Below are 25,955 nucleotides of genomic sequence, written 5' to 3'. Positions count from 1 at the left end.
TAGTGAAGGTGGATGTTTCTGTGTTACATGTCGCAGTCTTCCTGAGCCTACTGTGACCCATTTGTTCCTGGGTTGTTTTATTCTTTGAGGTAGAGGTGGTAAGTTGGTATGATTTTGTGGAGTGATGGAAGCTGCTTTAATTGTATTCAATTCCTGTTTAAGTTTACAGAGCTCCTCCTTAATACTGGCAAGTTGAAGACAGATGGGGCAAGCCTTAAGCCTCCAAATAGTATGTCTTGGAATTAAAGCACCACAGTGATTGCATAGAATAAAGGTCATCTTGATTGGTTGTGAAGTCCTGATTATATGGGTCTCTATATATGAATAGTGGTCCCTGGGGTTGGTGGGACTATAAGTAAGACTACTAGTAAGGCAGAAATATAGGCTCTATACCACCTAAAACACAGTATTTTAAACAAAACTGCAAAGTACAGCATATGGAAAGGACCCATCCTTGAACGGGCTGGGTCAGGGTGAGCAGTGGGAAGCTTGTATGGCACCCCACAATGTGAGCTGATGGAGAGGCATATGCTGTTCACCTGATCATGTGGTTGTTATATTGCATACTAGTGACAAGTGATATGTACATAGAGTGGTATGTTATGTTCATATGTTCAGTCTTGATGTGAAGTTGATTACTGTTCATGAGTTGTTGTAATGTGCAGTTATGGCTGCGGCCAAAATAAATCCCACACTTGCTGACGAACACTGGAGTATTGTTATTGTCTCGTGATTGACGGTGGGGTTGGGATAGAGCAACAAGTGCTGAGTGCATGATTTGAATCTCCTAAAATATCTGTTTATACCACTAAGGGAAGGAAATGTAAGTTTTAATTTTTGAGAACTTCTGGCAAAATGCATATTCCAGTCTAAAGGAATCAAAGTAACGAAAATGCCAAGTAAGATCTTAAATGCAATACAAATGCACTTAAATTGAATTCTGAGATACACTGGAAGCCAATGCAATTCCTTGGGCAGAGGGGTTACGTGGTTGAATTTACTTTTACCGAAAATAAGCTTAGCTGCAGTTCAGGTAGATCTCTTACATCTTCTTCCTTAAAGCCGAAGCAAAGAATTAATTCAGTCTCTCCGCTATGGTCTTATCCTCCCTGAGTGCCTCTTTTGCTCCGTGCCTCGAATGATCCCATGGATTCCCTCACAGGTTTTCTGCTTCTGCCGTACCTATAAAAATTGATTTGAGTTTTTGCCTCTTTGGCAAGTTTTTCTTCATATTCTTTCTTAGCTTTCATTATCAATGTTTTGCATCTAACTTGCCAGTGCATGTGTCTCTTCTTATTTTATTCACTCTGATCCTTTTTTCCATTCTTTAAAGGATTTTTTTTTTGGCTCTAATAGCCTCTTTCACTTCACCTTTTAACCATACCAGCTCCTGTTTCCTCTTCTTTCCACCTTTGCTGATACCTGGAGTACATCTGGTCTAGGCTTCCATGATGGTTTTTTAAAATAACATCCATGCCTGGTTTATAGTCCTAACCTTTGCAATTGATCCTTGTAGCTTCTTTTTAACCATTTTCTTCATTTTATCTTAGTTTCCCTTTTTTAAAAAAATCTTTATTGATTTTTAATCTAAAACAGTGTCATACAAATGAACAAACAGTAGGTATTGCATACATTACACTAGTACAGGTAACATATATATCATTCAAGATTTTCAGTTATCCTACAAATAATAATAACATAATATAACATAATACATAGTATAAATGAAGAATAACGTTACCCAAATGTCACCATCAATATTTATTACCCTCCCTCCAATCACCCACCCCCCATGGATGTGAAGGTAAATGAACAAAAGGAAATATAAGATAAATATACATTATTATAATTTTACAAATTTAGTCAATGGGCTCCAAACTTTATTAAATACGCCACTAAATCCCCTACACTCTGCATTAATTCTTTCATATCTGTATGTGGTGCACACGTTCACCCACCAAAAAGTATAACTTATTCTGTCATGGTTCTTCCATAGTTTCCCTTTTGAAAATTAGCCCCCTCTTTTACTAAGGTGCGCTAACCGAATTAGCGCATGCTAAAGGCTAACGTGTCCATAGACTAACATGCATGCGTTAGCATTTAGTGCGTGCTAATCGGTTAGCGCACCTTAGTAAAAGAGGTAGATTTCTTTTGCGATGTCACTCCAGGCATCAGCTCAAATTTGATTACGTTATGATCACTGTTTCCCAGTGGCCCAACAGAGTTAACTCCTGAACTATGCCTTGCATTCCACTAAGGATCAAATCTAAAATTCCTGGACCAGTTGCTCCACAAAGCAGTCATTTATGACGTCTAGGAATTTTACCCCACTAGCACTCCCTGATGTAATATTTAACCAGTCAATGTTGAGGCAATTGAAATCAATAACTCCTACCCCCTTTTCTACAACGCCACGTGATAACAGCCCCAAAGCCCATAGAGATTTAAAAGGCTTCGGGGCTGTTGCTGCATGGCAGCCGCTGGCACGGCTTTGTAGAAGGGGGGGGGGGGGTTAATCTCTTACTCCAAACAAAAAATGCAGGAGTCCATTATCTAGCACCAAGAACTGCTATACATCAACCCCCCTCTTTTACGAAGGTGCACTATGCTTTTTAGCGCGTGATAAATATTAGCGTGCTAAACACGCCCTAAACTCTTAACGCATGCATGTTAGCCTAGGAATGCATTAGTGGTGAGAGCCCGTGTTGATTTAGCCCGAGCTAAACGCACGCTAAAACGCATAGCACACCTTAGTAAAAGAGGGCCCAAATGATAACCAGCAATCCAAAGATTGGGAGAAAAAAAGGCCTCAGATGGGCTTCATAGACCAAAAATACTCCCAAACTCCTTCTGGTTTTAATCACACACAAATGTAGTATTTTCTTCACTTCAAAAATTCTTCATCTCACATTAATATGCACAGCACAGTGCAGGCGATATATCCAAAAATCAACACAGCAGTGGACAATGTATCAAAAATTACTGTTGCCAAATTTGCCAGCTTTCCTAATCTCCGTAAATATTTCTTCCTCTGTCTGCTCATTTTGTCCTGGGGGATGGTAGTATAATCCTACCTTTATATTGCTTCCCTTCACACCTGGAATTTCTATCCATATGGATTCCACGCTGCTATCTATGTCATGCAGAATGTTTATTTGATTTGATTCAATTCCCTCTTTAACATAGAGTGTAACCCCTCCCCCCTCCAATTTGATCTACACCACAGGTGTCAAAGTCGGTCCTCGAGGGCTGGAATCCAGTCGGGTTTTCAGGATTTCCCCAATGAATATGCATGAGATCTAGGTGCATGCACTGCTTTCAATGCATATTAATTGGGGAAATCCTGAAAACCCGACTGGATTACGGCCCTCGAGGAGGGACTTTGACACCCCTGACCTACACTATGCTTGTGCTATAATTTGTACCCAGGTAATGCAGTGTCCTGCCTAATTTTAGCCTCAGATATGGACTAATTACATCTTTAAAAGATGAGAATTGGATGTCATGTTTGTGCACTTCATAGTTTTGGAACTAGGATCCCTTTCTGTGTTATAGTAGGGCATTTCAGTTTTAGGGGTAGATTTTTACTTTTCCAAACTTTACAAACTACTAGTGACCAAATTATGCAGTGTTGCATTGGCTAAGTCTAAAGCTCTCTTCAGAAACTGCTCAAAGTGATTTTTATCTACATCAAATCACAGTTGGAATATGTAGACATTAAGTAATATTTATTTGAACCTACAAATAGTCTGAACTAGAGAATGACACGGGGACAAATTTTTCCCCGTCCCCGCAGGAACTCAATTTCCCCATCCTGTCCCTGTGAGTTTTGTCGCTATTCCTGTCCCTCCGGCATTCCTGTAAGCTCTGCCTTAATCACACAACCACACAAACCTCAAACACTTATGATTTTTAAAGTGTTTGAGGCTTGTGCAGATGAGGACGGAGCTTGCATGAATGGGGCAGGGACAAGAAAAGAACTTGCGGGGATGGGACAGGAAAATGAGTTCCCTGCGGTGACGGGGAACAATTTGTCCCCGTATCATTCTCTAGTCTGAATTACATCTGCAGCCACACAATTGCCTTTAAAATGCCATTTATGCAGTTAGCTGAATGTTGTTTAACAAAACCCAGCAAAGAGGCCATATCTTCTTTGCTTCTGTTTGGGCTCATGAGCTCCTTGCAGACCATTTGACCCCTAATATAATGTACTGATTGTAAACATGACTAATGGCCTCAGTTGTCATTTTGACACACCTTTCTATGGACTGAGTGAATGAAGTCCAGTCTGGAATCACCATGGGCTTGCTTAAAAATGTCTTGATCTCTGCTGTTGTCATGGAACAGAGATGAGGAGGCTCTGGAGCTCCAGTCAAGTAATTGGGCGAACGTAGTTGCCTTATCCCCTCCTTTACAAAGCCGTGCTAGCGTTTTTAGCGCCGGCCGCGGCGGTAAGAACTTCAGTGCTCTTAGAAATCTTATGAGCATCGGAGTTCCTACTGCGGTGGCCAGCACTAAAAATGCCAGCGCGGCTTTGTAATGGAGGGCCTTAGGGCTCCTTTTACTAAGGTGCGCTAGCGTTTTTAGCGCGCGCTGAAGATTAACGTGCGCAAACCCCACACTACACGGAAAATACTAAAGCAAGCTCTATGGCGGCATTAGCGTCTAGCACGCGTGGCATTGTAGCAAGCGCTATAGCTGTTAGTACACCTTAGTAAAAGGAGCCCTTAGTGTTGATGGACGACGCTTTCCTGGGTCTCACCCTGCTTTTTCCCATCTCCTTCATCTCTGATCTTCAATCTTTTCTACTGCAAAATCTTCTCTCTTGTTCCACTTCAGTGCAGCACACCTATTTTTCAGGTAGAGGGCCTCGATGTAGGTGCCTTGCTGAGTTCCACGCAGAATTTAAATTAATAATTTTTTTTTTTTTTTTAATTGGCTTTTAAATGTGGTTCTATGGTTTTTAAAACCACACATGGGCTATTTACGTCTTTGATTCCTCTATCTTCAGAAATCTTCTGATTCAAGAAACTCACAGAAATTTAAACTGTCCTTTCCATCTTTAAAAGGAATAAAATCTATTGGTAATATAACTCGCTCTTTCTCATGTACTTTTACAATGATTTGGAATGGGATTCCTTCTTGTGTTAGAACTCTTCTCTCCTTCCAGATTTTCCGTAAATCTATGAAAACACTGTTATTTCAACAGTTCTTAGAAAATTGTTCTAAGGACAATTAGTTATCTTCTTTCTAGGATGTCGGATGAGGGTCTTCATTAATAAGTTATTTTCTCTCTAATCTAACTACTTTCACTTCGATTATTGATTTTTATGTGAACTGAGTTGAGCTCCTTTTGGGGAGATGACAAAGTATATAAATCCAAGATTTAGATTAGATTAGATTTTTAGGTTGTTCTCAATTACCACGCCAGTAAAATAATTTTGAGTTCTGTGTAGAACTCAGTTAGGAGCTGCCAATCTATGCACCATATATAGAATTGGGGCCTTAGTGCCCATTGAAAATTTCCCCCTAAATGTTGATATTAAGGTCTTATGGGAATTATATGAGTGTCAGAGCATTTTCCATGTCAGCCTGCTCTAAAAACCTCCAGCGCAGCTTGATAAAGGGTGCCCTAACTTAAGCAATCAGATTAAACCATTTAAAAGTCATTCCTATCTTTAGGTGATATTGCTTAGGTTGTTACATACTGAATATTGCACTTAACCACGTAAGAGATAGCTGGTCGCATAAGCCCAGATATATAACACTAGTGCTCAGACATAGTACGGCATTAAATATTGGGGGATAACGCTGGCGGTAGCTCAAAAGACATTCACCACCGCCGGCATAATATCTGTCCTTCTGCCTTCATGCAAACTGGTGAAAGTAGAAATGGAGTATAAAGTTGGTTCAATAAGTATTTGGATTCTTTTTCACTCAAGTAAGAATCAGTAGAATTATTTAGCTGTGACACAGGAGGCAGCTCTTTTTTTTAGGGATGTGTCAGTTGTTACATTGACAGAGAAAACTTGTGATTAACTAATGAGCTGAAAAAGAAATTGACATAAGGTGGCAGCCAGATCAGTTTTTTCTACTTGTAAATGTACTTCCTCCCACCATGTACAATACAGCATCTGCTTGCTCTCTCTCTCCTTCTCTCACTCTGTATATACAATAAGTATACATGTTTTATTGTTTCTGGAAATAGAAGTAGTATGCCAGATCTAAGTTGTCTATATTATTAAACCCCATCAGTAGAGTAGAATGCTGAAACGTTATATAGTTTTATGACATTCTAAAATCTCTTCAGTTGATCTTTTTGTGGATCAAGGTTGACACCTAGTGGCCAAAGTCTTTCCCCAGCTTTAATTTCTTTATTCTTAAACATCATCTTTAGAGAGTGTGGTTAAGTTCTAATTTGATCTTTTCCTTATAATTTTATTGATTATTTCAGAAATATTTATGGTTCATTTTTTATTTTTCAGAAAAAAAATTAGAAAAGGAATAAAAAGCTTCCAGAAGTTGTAAATGTTCACTGGTATCCTGGGGGGGGGGGAGGGGGGAGGTGAAGAGAGACAAGAAAAGAAGAAAGCAAAAAGAAGAAACTCTTCAAACAACAATAATGAAAACTTCTTACTCAAAAGCATTCAAAAAAATCACTTAAAACAACATTTGTAAGAATTCCAAACAATATGGACTAGATATTGTGAACAGCAATTGAAAACAGAAATGCATATATCCACAAATTCTATGAAAAGTGCTAAAAATTGCATGCACAAATTTGGATGTGTGTCCAATTTAATTGAATAATGAGCCAATCAGCACCAGTAATTGGAATCTTAATGAGCAATTATTGGCCCTAATTTGTTTTAATTAAAATTTACACATGTAAATATAGGCACTGGAACCATGTCTAAATTTTATGTGCAAATCAAAAAAGGGAGACGGGAAGCACTCAGCGTATTTTCGCTTGTCTGATGGCATGGCAAATTTACAGCGAGGGCGAATAGTTAAACGGGGGGTTCCTGAAGAAGTGGCGCAATGCCTCAAAACTGAGTTTTGTAGAACCCAAAGACGTATGAAGACCAGCTTTTATGCAAAAGAAAAAAAAAACTTTGTTTGGGTCAGTTACCCGATATGGCTGAAAGTACCGCCATTGTGAGATCAAAAACTGAGACATCTACAAGGGAAGCACACTAAAGATAAATGCCACATTGATTCTGTCTTTCCACTTATTGACTATTGCATTCCCACACATCAGTAAAACTATATATTGCCTTTAACATTTACTTTATTCACTATTTGTGCAATAAAAAATTGTTTAGAACATTAGGAGTGTGTGGTGCAGTGGTTAGAGCCAAAGCCTCAGCGCTCTGAGGTTGTGGGTTCAAATCCCACACTGCTCCTTGTGACCCTGGGCAAGTCACTTAATCCTACATCCAATACCTTTCTCAAAAGTGTTGCAAAAGTCTTGAAAAAAACACAAATTCATTGAACATTTCCTGTATCAAACTTAATAACACTTCAAATTATAAGGGGAGAGCCTCAGATCCCTGTGTGTTGCTGATTTTTACAACCACATTAGAAAGGGAATGATTCTTCATTGGCTCTTGATCCCCTTCCTGTCCCGCAAAATGCTGCTCTGCTTAACTTAGAACAACAGACGTCAAACTAGCTGCCGTTTCGCCCACAAGTTGCATCAGGGTTCCAGACCAGTATCTGCAAAAATAAAAGTAAAAAATGGCTGAATGTTCTCTGCCATTTTTAACTATTATTTTAACTTTTATTTTTTGCAGATACTGGTCTTTTGCAGATACTGGTTTTTTGACAAGTCTCTTAATCCCCCATTGCCCCAGGTGCAATAGATAGAGTGTGAGCCTGCCAGATAGGAAAAAATGCTTGAGTATCTGAATGTAAACCACTTAGACTATAAGTGGTATATAAATGATTAAATAAATAAATAGGTATGCCCTATGATGGTGTGGGTCACAGAGCTAAAATACGCTCTGTTTTAGAGTCTGCAATATAAGCTTAGAGCATCCATCTGCGGACGGTTTGCCCATTGCTCATGACTTCATACTGAGGGCACTCCACACATTTTTAATATTTTGATAATTGTGATTTTAAAAATTTTGATTTGTTATTGTGGGGGAATACATACAGTCTTGAAATAGAGAGGAACTGTTGGATTGGCAAATTAAAAAAGGGGGCACAAAATGGGAATGTCATGGGTAGATTGGGGGTAGTCGTAACATAACATACAACGTATTTATAAATCGCGTAACTGTAAGTTCAACACGGTTAACAAAAGATTAATAATAACATAACCTAGAGATCATTTATTTAATTCGCCAGATACTTTGAAAAAAGATAAGTTTTCAATTGAGTTCTAAAGTGTTTATAAGAACAAGCACTATGCAACAATGGTCATAGAAAGCAGCCTGAAATGCTAATGTATGTTCCAAAGATTTTTTACTCTTACATCCTTGAGCCGATGGAAAGTTAAACAAAGCATATGATCCTCTTCTATATTTATAGGATGCTATAAGGAATCTATCAGATTGGAGCAATACCATACAGAACTTTGTAACAGACACAACCCAACTTAAACAAAACATGAGCCTCTACTGGAAGCCAATGCAATTCACAGTAGAAGGGGGGGGTCACATGATCATATTTCTTTAGACCATAAATCAATTTTACCGCCGTGGTTCTGAATTAGTCTAAGCCTAGCCATCTCTTTCTTGGTACATGTCAAATAGATTATGTTACAATAATCAAGAAGACTCAGCACTTTGAAAAGGTATAATGGTCGCATTCTAATGACAAAATTATCCCATGGTTATTAATTCAGAAAATAGGAAAATCATTTTCTAGTTGCAGCAAAAATGGGCTTAGCACACCTGAAAGAACCAAGTTAGGGGGCACTAAGGTCTTTTTTTACCGCAGCTTAGTGAAAGGACCCCCAAGAGAAATATGACCCCTAGAGGTAGTCATGTGAGACTGCCACTAGGGGTGCTATTTTGACTGCAGTGCTGGAGTGACCGATTGAGCACGCTCCTGGCTGACCCCACCAGATTCCCCGTGGAACCCACCAGTCTCCCCTGGATCCCACTGGACCACCATGAAATTGGGCAATACATGGGGAGGTTGGGTCTGGGAAGGGTGTGGGGGGGGTCAGTTCATGAAGGGGTTGAGTCTGGAAGGGTTGAATATCCCCTGCACACAGCTGGAGTTTTATTTGCCATCATTTTGGGCCATAACGCGACCCAACCGCATCACCGCATCATGTTAGGCAATTTGCATAGTAATGAGATACAAAACATGCATTTGCATCTCATTACTTATTAATGTATGGTGACTTAAATATCACTGCACTATTTTTGGACCTGCAGCATTGGGGCTGTTTATGGGTAAGTTACACCAGAATGTAAAACACCAATGCTGCTTAATGAAGTCACCCCGACGTCTAGATAAACTTCCACACTACCGTAATCTATTTTTGATGTGTTTATGTGATATTTCTCTCACATTATAAACACTCATGCTAATTTGAATTATTAGAATTTTGCATTTGTGTTGTCAGAAATTGTTTGACTTGCTTATGATCAGTGCGCTTTTTTGTTTATTATCCAATTTGCTTTTCCCAATTCTATTTATTGCTATTTTATTTTAACTTTTGCAGTAAAATAGAGGCCGTGATATGAATTCAGTGTGAATAACTACAGCAGAGTACAAGATATAAACTGAAAAATAGTATTGCTAAGTTTAGTTAATCAACTTCTGTGTTCGACAGTTTACACCACAGCTCATTCCTTTTTCTGTTTTCCTTGCGCTTTGTATTGTAGGCTGATAGGCTGGTGGGGTCATGAATTCAAAACTAGGTTCCAAATGAAAAATGGTATGTAAAAATTAAAAATGAAGTTGTCATGTGATATCTATATAATTCTCATTTTTCTTTTAATTTTTGTCTGATTTCCTTACGCATCCAGAGGGAGGGGGGAGGGGGTGTTATTACTTTAAATAAGAGTGGTTTTATTGGGAGAATAATTGCAATTATATTATTGATTAAGGGCTCATTTTACGAGGGTGCGCTAGCATTTTTAGCGCATGCACACGATTAGCGCACGCTGGCTGAAAAACTACCGCCTGCTTAAAAGGAGGTGGTAGCGGCTAGCGCGCATGGCATTTTAGCGCACGCTAAAACCGCTAGTGCACATTTGTAAAAGGAGCCCTAAGTAAAGGGGGTAGGGGGGAAAATATTACTTTTGAATTTTTGTAAGTTCAAAGTGCTTTTCTTGATTTGTTATATGTTCAGATTCATATGTACTGCACTGTTACTACTTGAAAATCAATAAAGATTTATAAAAAAGAAAAAAAAAATTAAGCAAACTGAGCAGTTCTCTAAGCTGGAGCCTAGAACGATGTGCCATAAAGATGCATCAATGGTGCCACTGATTGACAGGCACCTATATGCTCTACATGCTATTCTATAAAGTATCGCTTAAGTTAGTGTTTTTCAACCTTTTTACACCTATGGACCGGCAGAAATAAAATAATTATTTTGTGAAACGGCATCGGTCCGTGGACCGGCAGTTGAAGAACACTGGGCTAAGTAGTGGGCCAGACCCCGTCCATCTCTACCCAATCTCCACCCCAGATCCCGCCCCATAATAGTACTAATTGTAACACTATTTTTTCCATTCATTTTTCACAGATACACAATATAATCTTATTAACACATAATGGTTAACCACAAAATTAAACTACACAAAGCACACTGACAGCAGATGTAAATTATCAAAATTGACATAATTCAATCACTAAGTTCAAAAATAAAATCATCCCCCCCTACCTTTGTTGTCTCCCTCCCTCCATGCTATGCCTTACCTTCTGTTGTATAATAGCACTACTTTCACTTTACACCAAGGTTAACTAGTCGATATAACCCAAGTCAAAGGGAGACGCAAGCCTAAGTCAACCCTTAGTAACCTGGAATATTGGTAAACTTTTACCCCGATCCTCAGCGGCACCACTTGGAGCTCAAACCAATCTCATTGCTCCAAGCTTTACGTGTCAAATCGTCACTGGATCGTTTATGTTATAGTTTTTCATAGATTTTTGCTTTTTTTCTTCTTTTAACTTTTGTGTACTTTAAAACTATTCACATTTTAAAGATAATTTTTAAGCGTGTCACTTAGCTTAATTCTGTGGTCTTTGGCAGGGGATTAACACCGATTAACTACTTTCTTTTTGAAGGGGTTTATTACCAACAAATTCAAGGCGTCGCCATGGGGGCTACGTTAGCCCCGTCAGTTGCAACTTTATACATGGGACGGTTTGAGGACCGAGAAATTTATCCATCTAAATATTTCAGTTACATCACCCTGTGGAAGAGGTTTTTGGATGATGTTTTCTTTTTGTGGGAAGGACCTGAAGCAGAGCTTTTGGAATTTTTTGAGTGGATCAATACTAGAAATCCTAATCTCCACTTCACCCCTTCTTTTAGTAAATCTCAAATTGATTTTTTGGACATTCGGATTATTAAGGAAGAAGATCGTTTAATCACCCAACTTTTTTGAAAATCTGTGGCCCGTAATTCTTTGTTACATTTTTCCAGCCACCACCCCTTTCATTTGAAATTTAATCTCCCAGTGAGTCAATTCTTGAGGGCTCGCAGAATATCCTCTGATGATAATGATTTCAAAAAAACTGCTGTAGAGTTAGCTAGTCGGTTTAAGGCTAGGGGGTACCCCTCAAAATCTATAAAACAAGCCTTTACAAGAGCGAAATATGCTAACCGTGACTTACTGTTAGCAGAAAGGGAGCATGAAGATGATACCGATAGATTAATATGTGTACTCCCGTACTCCACAGCAGCTAAGGAATTGATATCCCTTATCAAAAAATACTGGCATATAGTGCAGGTTCACCCCATATTTTCTGAAATTCCCATGTTCTCCTTTAGGAAGGGGAAGACTATAGGACAGGTCCTTATTCAGCAAAAATTGGGTAACTATAGGGTACAAGCACAAGGCACTCATACGGAGTGTGGACACTGCCAATGGTGTTCCACCACGATTTCGGGAGCCTCTTGGAAGGACCCCCATACTGGTAAATTAATAAAATCTAATAGAGATACAAACTGTCAGTCAGCTAATGTAATATACGTGATAACATGCCCGTGCAACCTTGTTTATGTGGGCCGCACGTCTAGGCCCGTGCACATAAGGTTGAACGAGCACAAGTCGCGCGTTAAGACCAAGAATACACAAGCTCCATGGTGGAACATTTTTTGGATAGCCAGCATGCTATAGAACAGATACGTTGGCGAGTAATTGAAAGCCTCGATGTGGGAAATGATGGGGGGGAAACTGTGAAGAATGGCTTAATTATAAGGAACAGAGATGGATTTATGTTCTTGACACAGTATCACCTAACGGTTTGAATGGGGAATTAGAATGGGGCACGTTAATCTAGCCGTGGCTCTGGGTGGTTGTTAGGCTCTGTAAACAAGTTGATCCTGTAGCTTTAAATCTGGCAAGTAGTCCCGTGACGCTGTAGGCCACGTCATCACGTGGGTACAGTTGTCCTGGGTTCTGCTCTATAAATTTTCTGTAAAAACGCCGCCGCCATTGCTCTTGATATAGTGGTCAGAGTTTGGCGGCATTTATGTTGAGGTAAGGCATTTTTAGTTGTTTTAGGTTCCACGAAGATAGGTGGCCTTTACTGCTATTTTTAAAACTTGATTAATTCTGGCTATTGTTCTTATGGACATAATGAATTTTAACTTTATGTTCAAAAGGGGTTCCTTGATAAAGATTGAATGCGAAACATGTCGGTGTTAATCCCCTGCCAAAGACCACAGAATTAAGCTAAGTGACACGCTTAAAAATTATCTTTAAAATGTGAATAGTTTTATAGTACACAAAAGTTAAAAGAAGAAAAAAAGCAAAAATCTATGAAAAACTATAACATAAACGATCCAGTGACGATTTGACACGTAAAGCTTGGAGCAATGAGATTGGTTTGAGCTCCAAGTGGTGCCGCTGAGGATCGGGGTAAAAGTTTACCAATATTCCAGGGTATTAAGGGTTGACTTAGGCTTGCGTCTCCCTTTGACTTGGGTTATATGCCTTACCTTCTGGCCATTTTATGCTGCCCCCGGTGTTATCTTAAGGCCAGCTCCCTCTTCCTCACTGATGCAGTGCACAAAGCTGTGGGCAGCGGCTTATTGCATGTCCCGTGCTTCATCTGGAAGTCTTCCCTCTGACATTGCGACGTCAGAGAGAAGGCTTCTGGCTCAGGTGCAGGACGTAGGAGCCACTGCCCTTGGCTTTGTGCACTGAATCAGTGAAGAAGAGGGAGCTGGCTCGAAGATAACACTGCATCGATCGCACCATAGACCGGCGGTTGAAGAACACTGTTTTGGGCCTGATGCACGTGCTGGCCCTGTGGGCCAGCAGGAAATTTCTGTGGACCGGCGGTTGCAGAACACTGGCTTAAGTCACATATGGGAAAAAAAAAATTCTATAATTGGTGCCCAAAAGTTAGGCACTGAGTACTGCAACACTAAGTCTGATTCTATAAAAGTTAGGCACACTTTATAGAATCATTCTTAGTAGCGTCTAAAGTGGGCTTAGATATTGGTTGGCGTCTTAACCTTAGGCACACCCTATTTATGCTAGGGTTTTCTTGACTAAATGAGTGTGCCTAAGTCCAAAACAGGCTCACAATCCTTCCCTAACCACACCTCCCTCAAAATGGTAGGTGCCTAATTCCATATTGTTAATTGCCAATTCTCAGCGCTGATTAAGGCATTTAAACAATCAAGCTAGGCACCTAGATCTACTAGGGGTGCTGATCAGGCATCATTTATAGAATTGGGGTCATAGTGCCTAACTGAAAGGGTTGTGTACAAGCGGGTGGAGCATGAGTAGGCCATGAGCATATCTCCATGCATAGTTCCTGGAATACTATGTAAATTATACAAGTCATTTGATATATATGCTCGTACCAGCTTATGGCCGCCATTGACATGTCATAAGAGGGTGTGCTTAAACATGAAGTTGCCAATGCCAATATGCCATAATATTCTATAATAGAATCCTGGCTAAGTGCATGACATCATGGCGCCTAAACCGAAGAGCCAATTTATAGAATCACTTCAAAAGTTACTAAATCCACCAACATGGGTATACATGCTTACATGGATTTGATATATTGCCTTTTTGTGGGTACTACGAAAGTGGTTTACATATGCAGGTATAGTTACCCGATTCTCAATTCCCAAGGCCTCTGGCGTTACAGAACAAAAAGGGGCATAGTAAAGGGGGGGTTGGACTGCCATGGGTGCAGTCTTTGCGAGGAGCGCCGGCACCTCTCCTCCTTTTTGGCCCCCCTGCGTACTTCTAAATATAAATGTTTGCCGGCATGAGCAACATCTTCCACTTGTTCACACAAGCCTTGGCTCCTTTCTGTTGTCACTTCCTGGTCGCGGGACCAGGACATGACGTCAGAATGGAGCCGAGGCCAGCACAAGCAGCAAATGGAAGATGCTCACACCAGTGAACATTTCAGGAGGTACATGGGGGCAAGGGGCGCCCAAGTGTTGAGGAAGAGTGTTGGGGGAGAAGGTGCATGGCACTGTAATGCCGGGTGCCACTGCCCCAGGCGTCAATCTCCCTCACTATGCCATAGACAACAAGACAGAGTACTTGCAACTCACATTAATGCCAACTAACCATTTTCCGGTAAATAGACCCAATGGAGGGGAAAAAAAATCTACCTCCTCATAGGCAGCTAAAAGTGTTGCCAATTTATTGAAGGAAATTATTTATTTACTAGTCTTATAGCCCATTACATTAACGGGTGCTAGAATATATGTGTGTGTGTCTGTCTTTATTTTTTTTCTCTCTCCTTAGCCGCTTTCTGTATTTCTGTCTGTCATTTTTTTTTTTCCTTGGCTGTCCACTACCACCCCTTGCCTGCTCCCCCTGTCCATTCTCCCTTCCTTTTACCTCTCCTGTGTCCTCCACCACCCCATCACTGCTCACCTTATCCAGCAGAAGCCCTTCTCCCTTTGTTTTACCTCCCCCTGTCCATCATCACCTCCTTCTTTCTCCCCCTGTCCAGCAGCAGGCCTGTCTTCATTTTTCTGTCCCCCCTGTCCATCAGCACCTCTTCCCTGTCCATCAACCCCTTTTCTGCCCCTCCATTTCCGTGTGCTGCATCATTTCCCTCCCACCCCACTTCCCTGTGCAGTATTTTCCTCCCCCATACCTTCCTCCTGAACTCCATGTTAAAATGCTTTCCGGGTTTGGCTGCCGCAGCCTGCAACCGTCAACAGCCGCCGCGGTCAGCAGCCGCCGCGGCCGACATGCGACTCGGGCCGCCGCGGTCGACATCCATGTCGGTGGTGGGGGGAGGAAGAGAGAGAGCGGAGAGAGTACGGTGCACAAGGGAACGACGGCGGCGGGGACGGTCAACTTACAGAGTAGCCACCGCTGCGTCTTTCAACAGGGAGCAGGCCAGACCGTAAGCCGCGCATGCGCACTTCCTATGGGTCGCTACAGCTCACGGAAAACCGGCGCACACATAGGAAGTGCGCATGCACGGCCTAGCGTTTTATTATATTAGATAAAAAATTTATACTAAGCGGGTCCCAAGTCACAGACATAAAATCTTGTTTCCCTACGATTTCCACATATAACATAGACATGTCTAGAAAACATCATAGACATAGACATCCTAGACATAGACAATAAAAAATATCAAAAATCAAGGCAAAACCACATACACATCAAATCAAGTGATCAATTCTAAGGTAGATAGCCACACCAATTCACATTAGCATGCAAAGTAAGTATAATACGAATGTCAACACTATTATCAACAATAAGAAAAACAAACAAAATGAAGCTCAGTAGTGTACCAAGGGCAGGGCGGTGGGGGTGGTCCCCTCCAGATGCAGGGAGTTGAGATGTGCTGGAGCGGTCACGGGGCTGTGATTTGCCTGCATGTGGCTGTTGACTCTGCCGGCCCTGCCCCTTCTGACATCAACTTTCTGTTCCGGGGAGGGGGACCGGCAGACCCGATGGCTGCACCCAGGTGGGACGCAGTCCTGTAACAGCTCCACACATCTCCCAACTACCTGTAGGAGGAGGGTGCACTGGCTGGATGAGGGGATTCTCTGCCCTGGGTTCCCGCCCCATCAGCTACACCACTGTTGGAGCTTGAAAGTTCCTGTCCATTCTTATAAAGACTCTTATTGTTGAATAAGAAGAAATGTACAAACAACATTACCAATCTGGAAACCCAGGAAGTCACTACAGAATAATCTTTATAATGTTACTACAAACTACAATGGAAAATATTTGGTTAAAAAAAAATGGCTATTCAGTACGCAATTGTTCTTTGGGGATCCAAAGAGTTTCTTGACAAGTGGAAAGCAAGAGTTTTCTGAGTATCCTACAAGTTGTACTTAGTACGAGATTGCTTGCAAGTTCTGAGAAGATGATCATGATGGGATGGGGGCGGGGCGGGTGGGAATTATCCAAAATGTCACTGCTTAGGTAGTAATTACTGTATATATTTTGTGTTAGCATTTTTGTCCATCACAAGTGATGCAGAAAAGGTGAGCTGGGGCTGGACTTTTCCTCTGTAATTTTCCACAAGGCGTTTTGGTTAGTTTGTTTTTTTTTATTCTTCACCAGCTATCTTGTCTTTAGGTGCGTGTTTTTTTTAGACAAATATTATGCTCTTGCTTCCATAAACCACATCTCTGTTGCAAGTTTTCATCTTATTTGCAAACAGGGTGTATATTCACTTCCAGCTGTTTCAGAATGGCATTTTTTTTTAAGTAGATAGAGCTCTCTTTGTTCTTAGCTTAATTTTATGTAAAACCATTTGTTTTATTTTAAATTATGCATTGTTCAGAATTAGAACTGAGTCCTGGAATCAATGGCTTTCGATTGTCAAACCCTTCAATTTTACTGGTTTCTGCACTGCATGCTAGCTTAGAGGTAAGTTAATTTAACCATATATTTTACAAGGCAATGCTATATAATAGTGGAAGAGTACCAGAAAAAAAGTAATATTTCTTTATATGTATTCATATTATACTAGGAATCTACAAAAAACATTAACACATTTTTCCTTTTTTATTTTGTCAAAGTGGGCACAACTTTTACTGAAATGAGTTCTTAAAAGACATTATATACAGCACTAGAAATTCTCATAAAAGAAACTTGTTTGGGATTCCTACAGATAACTACAGTAGGTCGCCGATTATCCAAACGCTGATTATCCGGATGTCCAATTATCCGGATTGCTTTGAGGGTCTCAGTTTATATTTGCATTCCCCCTGAAGCACCATTCCTATCACCCTCCCTCCAACTAGTGTTCCTTCTCTGCTTCTGCCCCCACTGTCAGCATGTCCCCCCCCCCCAAGATAAAAGAGTTTTCCCCCTCCATCCCTCTCCGAACAGACACCATCAACCCTGCTCCCGGACCCAGAGGAAGGGCACCAGGCCTACCTTGTTTCCCTGGTGGTCTAGTATCACGCTGGAGCAGGAGCGATTCCCACTTACTCCTGCCCATGCTTTTTCAGTGACAAAAATATCTGCCGAGACTTCCAGTTGCAGTCTCTTGAGGCTTTGGGCAGGAATTGTTCCTGCCCCAGTATGCCACTAGACCACCAGGGAAACAATGTAGGCCTAGGGTCTTTCCTATGGGTCCAGGAGGGGGTTGGTGGTATCTGTTCGGGAAGGGAGGGGAAAAGCTGCCTTTTCTTGTCTGGGGGGGAGGGGTTGATGATGGTATTTTAAAGTTATTATTAAAAACAAAACAAAAAAATAATGTCCAATCATCCGGATTTTTGATTATCCGGACTGCTCTCTGCCGAGGTTAGTCTGGATAATTGACGTTCTACTGTATTCAGTTACTTTACTGTGGAAATGACATAAAGTTCAAGGGATTTCTTCTTCTTTATGACGTTATGAAACATTTAGGTACCTGTTTACTGAAGTGTGTCAAGTATTTGCCATGCATATCTGTGCACAATAACACATAGTCCCAGTTTCTATAAAGTGCTTAGCAGCGCCTACATTATAGGCGCTGCTGGGCACAGTTATCAATCAACCACTAGCGTCATTTATAGAATCGCACCTAACAGCGCCTAAGCAGACTTAGGTGTTTGCTAGGTGCCCTAGACATAGGTGCGCTCCATTAGGCTAGTCTTTCACTCACCTAATACAATGGCGCCTATGTCAAATGCCTAATGATTCCTAATTCAACCACACCTATTCTCTACCCATAACCACATCTACTGTTTGAGGTAGGTATTGTTAGGCATCGTTACATGAGAAAGGCCACCTCCACTTAGACGGCTCTAGGCATCCTAAAAGTTTGGCACCAATCAGAGTCTTAGGCCACACCCATTCCATCCCAGGATGCACTAGGAAGGAGGCCTAAGCCTCTGATTGGCCCAGGTGCCTAAGGCCCCAGAATGCACCTGGAAGAGGAAGACCCACCATTTTGAAGAGGCGGGCCTGTTGGCCGGAGGAAGTAAGCATTCCTCTGACTAATCTTTCTTCAACAAAGGTACAGAGGGTGGGAGGTTTGGGGTGTCGGGGTGGGCTTAAAGGTGTCAGGGGGTGTTGAGGTTGGGGGGTGTTAGGGAGGTTTGAGGTTCAGTGGGGTGTCAGCAGCAAGGAGTGGGCTACTTAAGAACATAAGAAGTTGCCTCCACTGGGTCAGACCAGAGGTCCATCTCGCCCAGCGGTCCGCTCCCGCGGCGGCCCATCAGGTCTATGACCTGTGAAGTGGTTCCTGACCATTTCTATAACCTACCTCTGCTTCTATCTGTACCCCTCAATCCCCTTACCTTTAGAAACCTATCTAAACCTTCCTTGAACCCCTGTACTATGCTCTGGCCTATCACAACCTCTGGAAGCGCGTTCCATGTGTCCACCACCCTCTGGGTAAAAAAGAATTTCCTAGCATTTGTTCTAAACCTGTCCCCTTTCAATTTCTCTGAGTGACCCCAAGTACTTGTGGTTCCCCACAGTCTGAAGAATCTGTCCCTGTCTACCTTCTCTACGCCTTTCAGGATTTTGAAGGTTTCTATCATGTCTCCTCTAAGTCTCCTCTTCTCTAGGGAGAACAGCCCCAGCATTTTCAACCTGTCAGAGTGTTTTCCATACCATTTATCAGTTTAGTCGCTCTTCTCTGGACCCCCTCAAGTACTGTCATGTCCTTCTTGAGGTATGGCGACCAGTACTGGACACAGTACTCCAGGTGCGGGCGCACCATTGTACGATACAGCGGCATGATGACTTCCTTCGTCCTGGTTGTGATACCCTTTTTAATGATACCCAACATTCTGTTCGCTTTCTTTGAGGCTATCGCACACTGTGCCGATGCTTTCAATGTTGTGTCCACCATCACCCCCAGGTCTCTTTCAAGGTTGCTCACCCCTAGCAATGATCCCCCCATTTTGTAGCTGAACATTGGATTCTTTTTCCCTACATGCATGACCTTGCATTTCTCTATGTTAAAACTCATTTGCCACTTTTTTGCCCACTCTTCCAGTCTCGTTAGGTCCCTTTGTAGGTCTTCGCAGTCTTCTGTGGTTCTAACCCTGCCGCAGAGTTTGGTGTCATCAGCAAATTTAATAACCTCACATTTCGTCCCCGTCTCCAGGTCATTAATAAATATATTGAACAGGAGCGGTCCCAGCACCGATCCCTGTGGAACTCCACTCGTGACCCATTGCAAGTCTGAGTAATGGCCCTTTACTCCGACCCTCTGTTTCCTGCCTGCCAGCCAGTATTTGATCCATCGGTGGACATCCCCTTGCACCACGTGATTCCACAGCTTCTTGAGCAGTCATTCGTGAGGTACTTTGTCAAAGGCTTTTTGGAAGTCAAGGTAAATGATGTCTATGGATTCCCCTTTATCCATCTGGCTGTTTATTCCCTCAAAGAAGTACAGTAGGTTTGTGAGGCACGACCTTCCCTTGCAGAAGCCGTGCTGGCTCGCCTTCAGTTGTCCATTGTTTTCTATGTGTTCGCAGATTATGTCCTTAACCAGTGCTTCCATCATCTTTCCCGGGACCGAGGTCAAACTCACCGGCCTGTAGTTTCCCGGGTCACCCCTTGATCCCTTCTTAAAGATGGGCATGACGTTTGCTATTTTCCAGTCCTCTGGGATCTTCCCAGTTTTTAAGGATAGGTTACATATTTGGCGAAGTGTTTCCGCTATTTCGTTTCTCAGTTCTTTTAGTACCCTTGGGTGGATGCCATCTGGACCAGGTGATTTGTCGCTCTTCAGTCTGTCTACCTGTCGGAGGACATCCTCTCGGCTTACCTCTAGTTGGACCAGCTTTTCATCATGGTCTCCGTTTATGATCTCCTCGGGTTCTGGGATATTGGATGTGTCCTCTCTCGTGAAGACTGACGAGAAGAACTTGTTTAACCTGTCAGCTATCTCTTTTTCTTCCTTTACCACTCCCTTCCTGTCTCCATCGTCCAATGGTCCCACTTCCTCCCTGGCTGGTAGTTTCCCCTTCACATACCTGAAGAATGGTTTAAAATTTCTTGCTTCCCCCGCCAGTCTCTCCTCATATTCTCTTTTTACTTTTCTAACCACTCGGTGACAAGTCTTTTTGTTGCCTTTTGTGCTCCTTCTGGTTGTCCTTTGTTGGGTCCTTTTTCCATTTTCTGAAAGATGTTTTCTTGTCCCTTATCGCCTTTTTCACTGCATTTGTTATACACGACGGATTTTTTGTTCAATTCTTTTTGCACCCTTTCCTAAACCTGGGGACGTACAGGTTTTGTGCTTCGTGCACCATGCTCTTGAGTAGGGCCCAGGCTTACTTTACGGTCTCCATCTTCCCTGAGCTGTTGCTGAGCTTCTTTCCCACTATTTTCCTCTGGCCTCGTAATTTCCTTTTCTGAAATTGAGTGCTGTCGTTGTGGTTCTTTTCACCTTTGGTGTTCCTATTTTTAGCTTGCACTGGATCATGTTGTGATCGATGTTTCCTAGTGGCGCTAGTACTACCACCTCCTTTGCGGGTCCCCCTAGCCCGTTGAGGATTAGGTCAAGAGTGGCATCTCCTCATGTTGGTTCCGTGACCAGCTGTTCCATGAAACAGTTCCTCACCGCCTCCAGGAATTTTGTTTCTCTCGTGCAATTTGAGTATCCAATGCTCCAGTCTATTCCAGGGTAGTTGAAATCCCCCATCACCACCACACTTCCGCTTTTGCATACCTGCCTCAGTTCAGCCTCCAGGTCCTGGTCGTTTGCTTCCGGTTGTCCTGGTGGGCGATAGTACAGTCCCAATTTTATGTCTGCTCCATTTCCTTCTGTCAGCTTAACCCATAGTGACTCCAAGCCGTCCGCCCTTACTGTTGTTTCCATCCTGGTTGAAGGGATGGAGTCCTTTATATATAGCGCTATTCCTCCACCCCTCTTGTGTGTCCTGTCCCTCCTATAGAGTTCGTACCCTGGTAGGACCACATCCCATTTGTTGTCTTCGGACCACCATGTTTCTGTGACTCCAATAATGTCTAGGTCCTCCTTACTGGCTATAAATTCTAGCTCTCCCATTTTGGTTCTTAGGCTTCTAACATTTGTGTATAGGCAAATTAAGTCCCGGCTGTTTACCTTCACTGTTGGTTTTCCTCGTGGTTAGGTGCTCCTGCCGACCCCTTCATGGGCTGCCAGTCCCCGAGCCTCGTACCGTTCATCCTCCTCCTGTGGTGTGTCTGTTTCGTCCTCATCCCCCTCCTGTGGTGTACCTATCTCATCCTGCATCCCCATTTCTGGATGTCCCTCTGGCTCCGGCTGTTTCCTCCTTTTCTCGCTCTTTAGCTTCATTAGTTCCTTGGGCCCCTGCATTGCGTCTATGGGTTTTTTTTTCAAAAAATGTCCACTCAGTCTCGAGCCCTCTACCGCCTTTTCCTGGTTTAGCATCCTTGTTTGATACTGTAGTCCGATGTGTCGATGTCAGATCGACTATCGGCTTTCCCCTTGTCCTCAGTTTAAAGCCATGTCTATGCTGGTCTGGATGTTACGTGCCAGCATCCTCGTCCCAGCCACGCTCAGGTGCAGTCCGTCTCTCCTGTAAAGCTTGTTTTTCCCCAGGAAGGTTGTCCAGTTCTGTACAAAGTGGAAACCCTCCTCTTCGCACCATCTCCTCAGCCAACCGTTTATTGCTTGTAGCTCGGTTTGCCTCCTTGCATCCGCCCTCGGTACTAGAAGGATCTCTGAGAAGGCTATCATCCTTGTCCTCAGCTTCAGTCTCCTCCCCAGGATCTTAAACTGCTCGGTCAGTGTAGTCCTGTTGTAGTTCCTTCTGCTGATGTCGTTGGTTCCAACGTGGATTATCACTGCTGTCTCCTCCGTCTCAGCTCCTTTCAGGATTCTCTCAATTCTGTCGGAGATCTCCTTTGTCCTCGCCCCTGGGAGACATGTCACTAGTCGATCTCTGCTTCCTGCTATGTGACTGTCCACCTCTCTCAGGATTGAGTCTTCTACCACGATTGCCGATTTCCCTTTTCTCAGCTTCCTCTTGGGTCTCAGGTCAGTATCAGTGACTCGATCCTCCAATCCATCCTCCTGGTTCTGATGGGTCTGCCTCCTCTGCCTGCTCAGTTCCTCCGGGGGTATTGGCAGGAGGAAATGGGCATTCCTCCTGCTGCTTCAAGGTGTGTCAGGGGATTGTGAGCTGGCAGTAGAAGGGAGTACCTAAGGTGCTTCGGTGGGGGGGGCATGAGCAAGATATGGGAAGAGTTTGCAAGATACGGGAACGATTAGAAGGTGCATGAGAGCCTTAAATGTTTAGAATTCTATAACACTTTACTAAAATGGCCCCTATGTTATGCGGAGCTGGTTTAAGGGCTCCTTTTATTAAGCCGCGCTAGTGGTTAACGCACGTGACTTTTCATCACGCGCTAATCCCCAAGCTGGCCTAAAAACTAATGCAGCAGGCGGTTTAGCGCACGTTAAACCACTAACGTGCCTTTGTAAATGGAGCCCTAAGTGTTTCACCTAACTATTTTAAGTGCTTTGCCTAATTTGTAGGCGCATATTTTTGCGGTTATGTGAAAGGAAAGATGCCTATATTTCTTAATAAACATAGAAACATAGAAGATGACGGCAGAAAAAGGCTACAGCCCATCAAGTCTGCCCACTCTGCTTACCCACCCCCTGTCTATGCCCTAATGACCCAATTTCCTTATCTTGACCCTCGTAGGGATCCCACATGGGTATCCCATTTATTCTTAAAGCCTGACACGCTGTCTGCCTCGATCACCTGCACTGGAAGCTTGTTCCAATGATCAACCACTCTCTCTGTGAAGAAATACTTTCTGGTGTCTGCAGTAGCCACTCTCTCCTCCTCTTCCTATTGGCTAAGGCTCTTAACATTTGCATCTCCTCATCCTATAGGCTAAGGCTCTTTACACTTGCATTGTGATGTCATAGAACTTTCTGATTATAGAAACATAGAAACATGATGGCAGATAAAGGCCAAATGACCCATCATAGAAACATAGAAGATGACGGCAGAAAAGGGCTACAGCCCATCAAGTCTGCCCACTCTGCTTACCCACCCCCTGTCTATGCCCTAATGACCCAATTTCCTTATCTTGACCCTCGTAGGGATCCCACATGGGTATCCCATTTATTCTTAAAGTCTGGCACGCTGTCTGCCTCGATCACCTGCACTGGAAGCTTGTTCCAATGATCAACCACTCTCTCTGTGAAGAAATACTTTCTGGTGTCTGCAACAGCCACTCTCTCCTCCTCTCCCTATTGGCTAAGGCTCTTAACATTTGCATCTCCTCTTCCTATAGGCTAAGGCTCTTTACACCTGCATTGTGATGTCATAGAACTTTCTGATTATAGAAACATGATGGCAAATAAAGGCCAAATGACCCATCATAGAAACATAGAAACATAGAAGATGACGGCAGAAAAGGGCTCCAGCCCATCAAGTCTGCCCACTCTGCTTACCCACCCCCTGTCTATGCCCTAATGACCCAATTTCCTTATCTTGACCCTGGTAGGGATCCCACATGGGTATCCCATTTATTCTTAAAGTCTGCCATGCTGTCTGCCTCGATCACCTGCACTGGAAGCTTGTTCCAATGATCAACCACTCTCTCTGTGAAGAAATACTTTCTGGTGTCGCCATGAAATTTTCCGCCCCTGAGTTTGAGCGGGTGCCCTCTTGTGGCCGAGGGTCCCTTGAGAAAGAAAATATCTTCCACTTCGACACGTCCCGTGAGGTACTTAAATGTTTCGATCATGTCTCCCCTCTCCCTACGTTCCTCGAGAGTGTAGAGCTGCAATTTGTTCAATCTCTCTTCGTACGAGAGACTGAACAAGTAGGTGCCTAGTAGGTAGCCAGTTATAGAATTGCTCTCTTACTATTTGCCAATGCGCCAATGCATTTACATAAGACCATAAGAATTGCCGCTGCTGGGTCAGACCAGTGGTCCATCGTGCCCAGCAGTCTGCTCACGCGGCGGCCCTTAGGTCAAAGACCAGTGCCCTAACTGAGTCTAGCCTTCCCTGCATACGTTCTAGTCCAGCAGGAACTTGTCTAACTTTGTCAATGCAGTAAGAGGCTGATTCTATAAATGGGTGTCCCGATTGTAGGCGTCCGTCGAGGGTCTAGGAAAAACTTTACCGACTAATATTAACCAGCAATCTAATATTAAGATTTTCAGAAAAGACCTAAAGACCTATCTACGAGTATTTCAAGAATTTGTTATTATTAATTCTTAAATATTGTAATGCTAGTTAATAATTTGTATCTTCATAATTATTTATGTACACCGCTGTGAACTTCATGGAGGTATTGGCGGTATATAAATAAAATTTGTATTGTATTAAGTGCAATTTAGTAAATATGTTCCTGTCATGTTTTTGAGCTTATAACTTTCCTAAACACTTTAAAACCAGAACTCAAACCTGACTTGATAGGTTTCTCTTGTAAAAATTAATGTTTACAATATAGTGCTCTGAAATATAATTTTATGTATAGATGGCTGTACCTTGGATCAGGCACTTTTATGAGATTCATCAAATGGAAAACAAAAGCACTTCCCTATATGCCAGTTCAGTCACAGTATTAAAAGCTGGCAGCCTTACAAGCATATAACCCAGATTTCAAAAGAGATTTTCTACGCAAAGGTCTCATTCTGAAAAGTCATTTGTATTAATAAAATTATCTCATATTTTTAACTTTATTTTGCCATAGAGGGACTCGAGCCTGGCTTTTCTGAAACAGAGCATCCCTGTTTTAGCTACTTTGGGTCTGTGTCATTAAACTCACTGCGGGGAGCCTTAGACGATGAGCACTGATAACAGCCTGGAGACTGTTCTTTTTATATGTGCTTTAGCCTTTTGGCACTAGAACTTAGGATTTCCATGTCCTAATTGTTAGCGTAGGAGCATAGGGGATATTGAAATAACTATAAACATCATCAAAATCCCAGCTCCCATAACCACCAACAAAATGCATCCAATTTGTAAACAGGAAGGAAAAGTTCCAAATATGTGAATACATTTTGGATATTATGCATATCCATTTACATTATTGGCAGGTGTGTGTGTGTGTATGTGTGTGTGCATGTTATTTTGGATGTATATTTCTCCTTCATCCTGTGTGGAGGGGCACAATCAAAAGAAACGTCTAAGTATGATTTGGACGTAGGGCACTAGTCACTCAAAGTTGGCAGCGCCAAAATGTCCATCCTCTAAAAGTATGTCCAAATTTTTTTTCCTGAAAATCGTCTGTCTGTATGTCCATGAGTTTGATCATCCAGACCACCACTACGTCTATCTGTATACCGTATTCTTGACCAAAAATTTGTCCAGGTCCCAAACACCCAGAATAAAACCTTTTGTATGTGGGAGGGGCCAGAATTGTGATGGGCAGG

At 42.5% G+C, this 25,955-nt stretch overlaps 1 protein-coding gene across 14 annotated transcripts in view; it reads left to right on the top strand.

Moving 5' to 3' along the window:
- The window catches only part of KYNU (kynureninase), a 461,407-nt gene that overhangs the window by 416,571 nt on the left and 18,881 nt on the right, over window positions 1-25,955 (top strand). For all 14 annotated transcript variants that reach the window (XM_033945496.1, XM_033945497.1, XM_033945483.1 and 11 more), the window contains 2 exons: window positions 9,849-9,901; window positions 16,939-17,024. In XM_033945496.1, coding sequence (XP_033801387.1) covers window positions 9,849-9,901; window positions 16,939-17,024 — 139 coding nt within the window. The remainder of the gene's footprint in view (window positions 1-9,848; window positions 9,902-16,938; window positions 17,025-25,955) is intronic.

The sequence above is a fragment of the Geotrypetes seraphini genome, chromosome 5 (assembly GCF_902459505.1).
Source record: "Geotrypetes seraphini chromosome 5, aGeoSer1.1, whole genome shotgun sequence".
Taxonomy (NCBI): domain Eukaryota; kingdom Metazoa; phylum Chordata; class Amphibia; order Gymnophiona; family Dermophiidae; genus Geotrypetes; species Geotrypetes seraphini.
The sequence above is the reverse complement of the archived record's forward strand: the minus strand, read 5'-3'. Positions and strand labels throughout refer to the sequence as shown.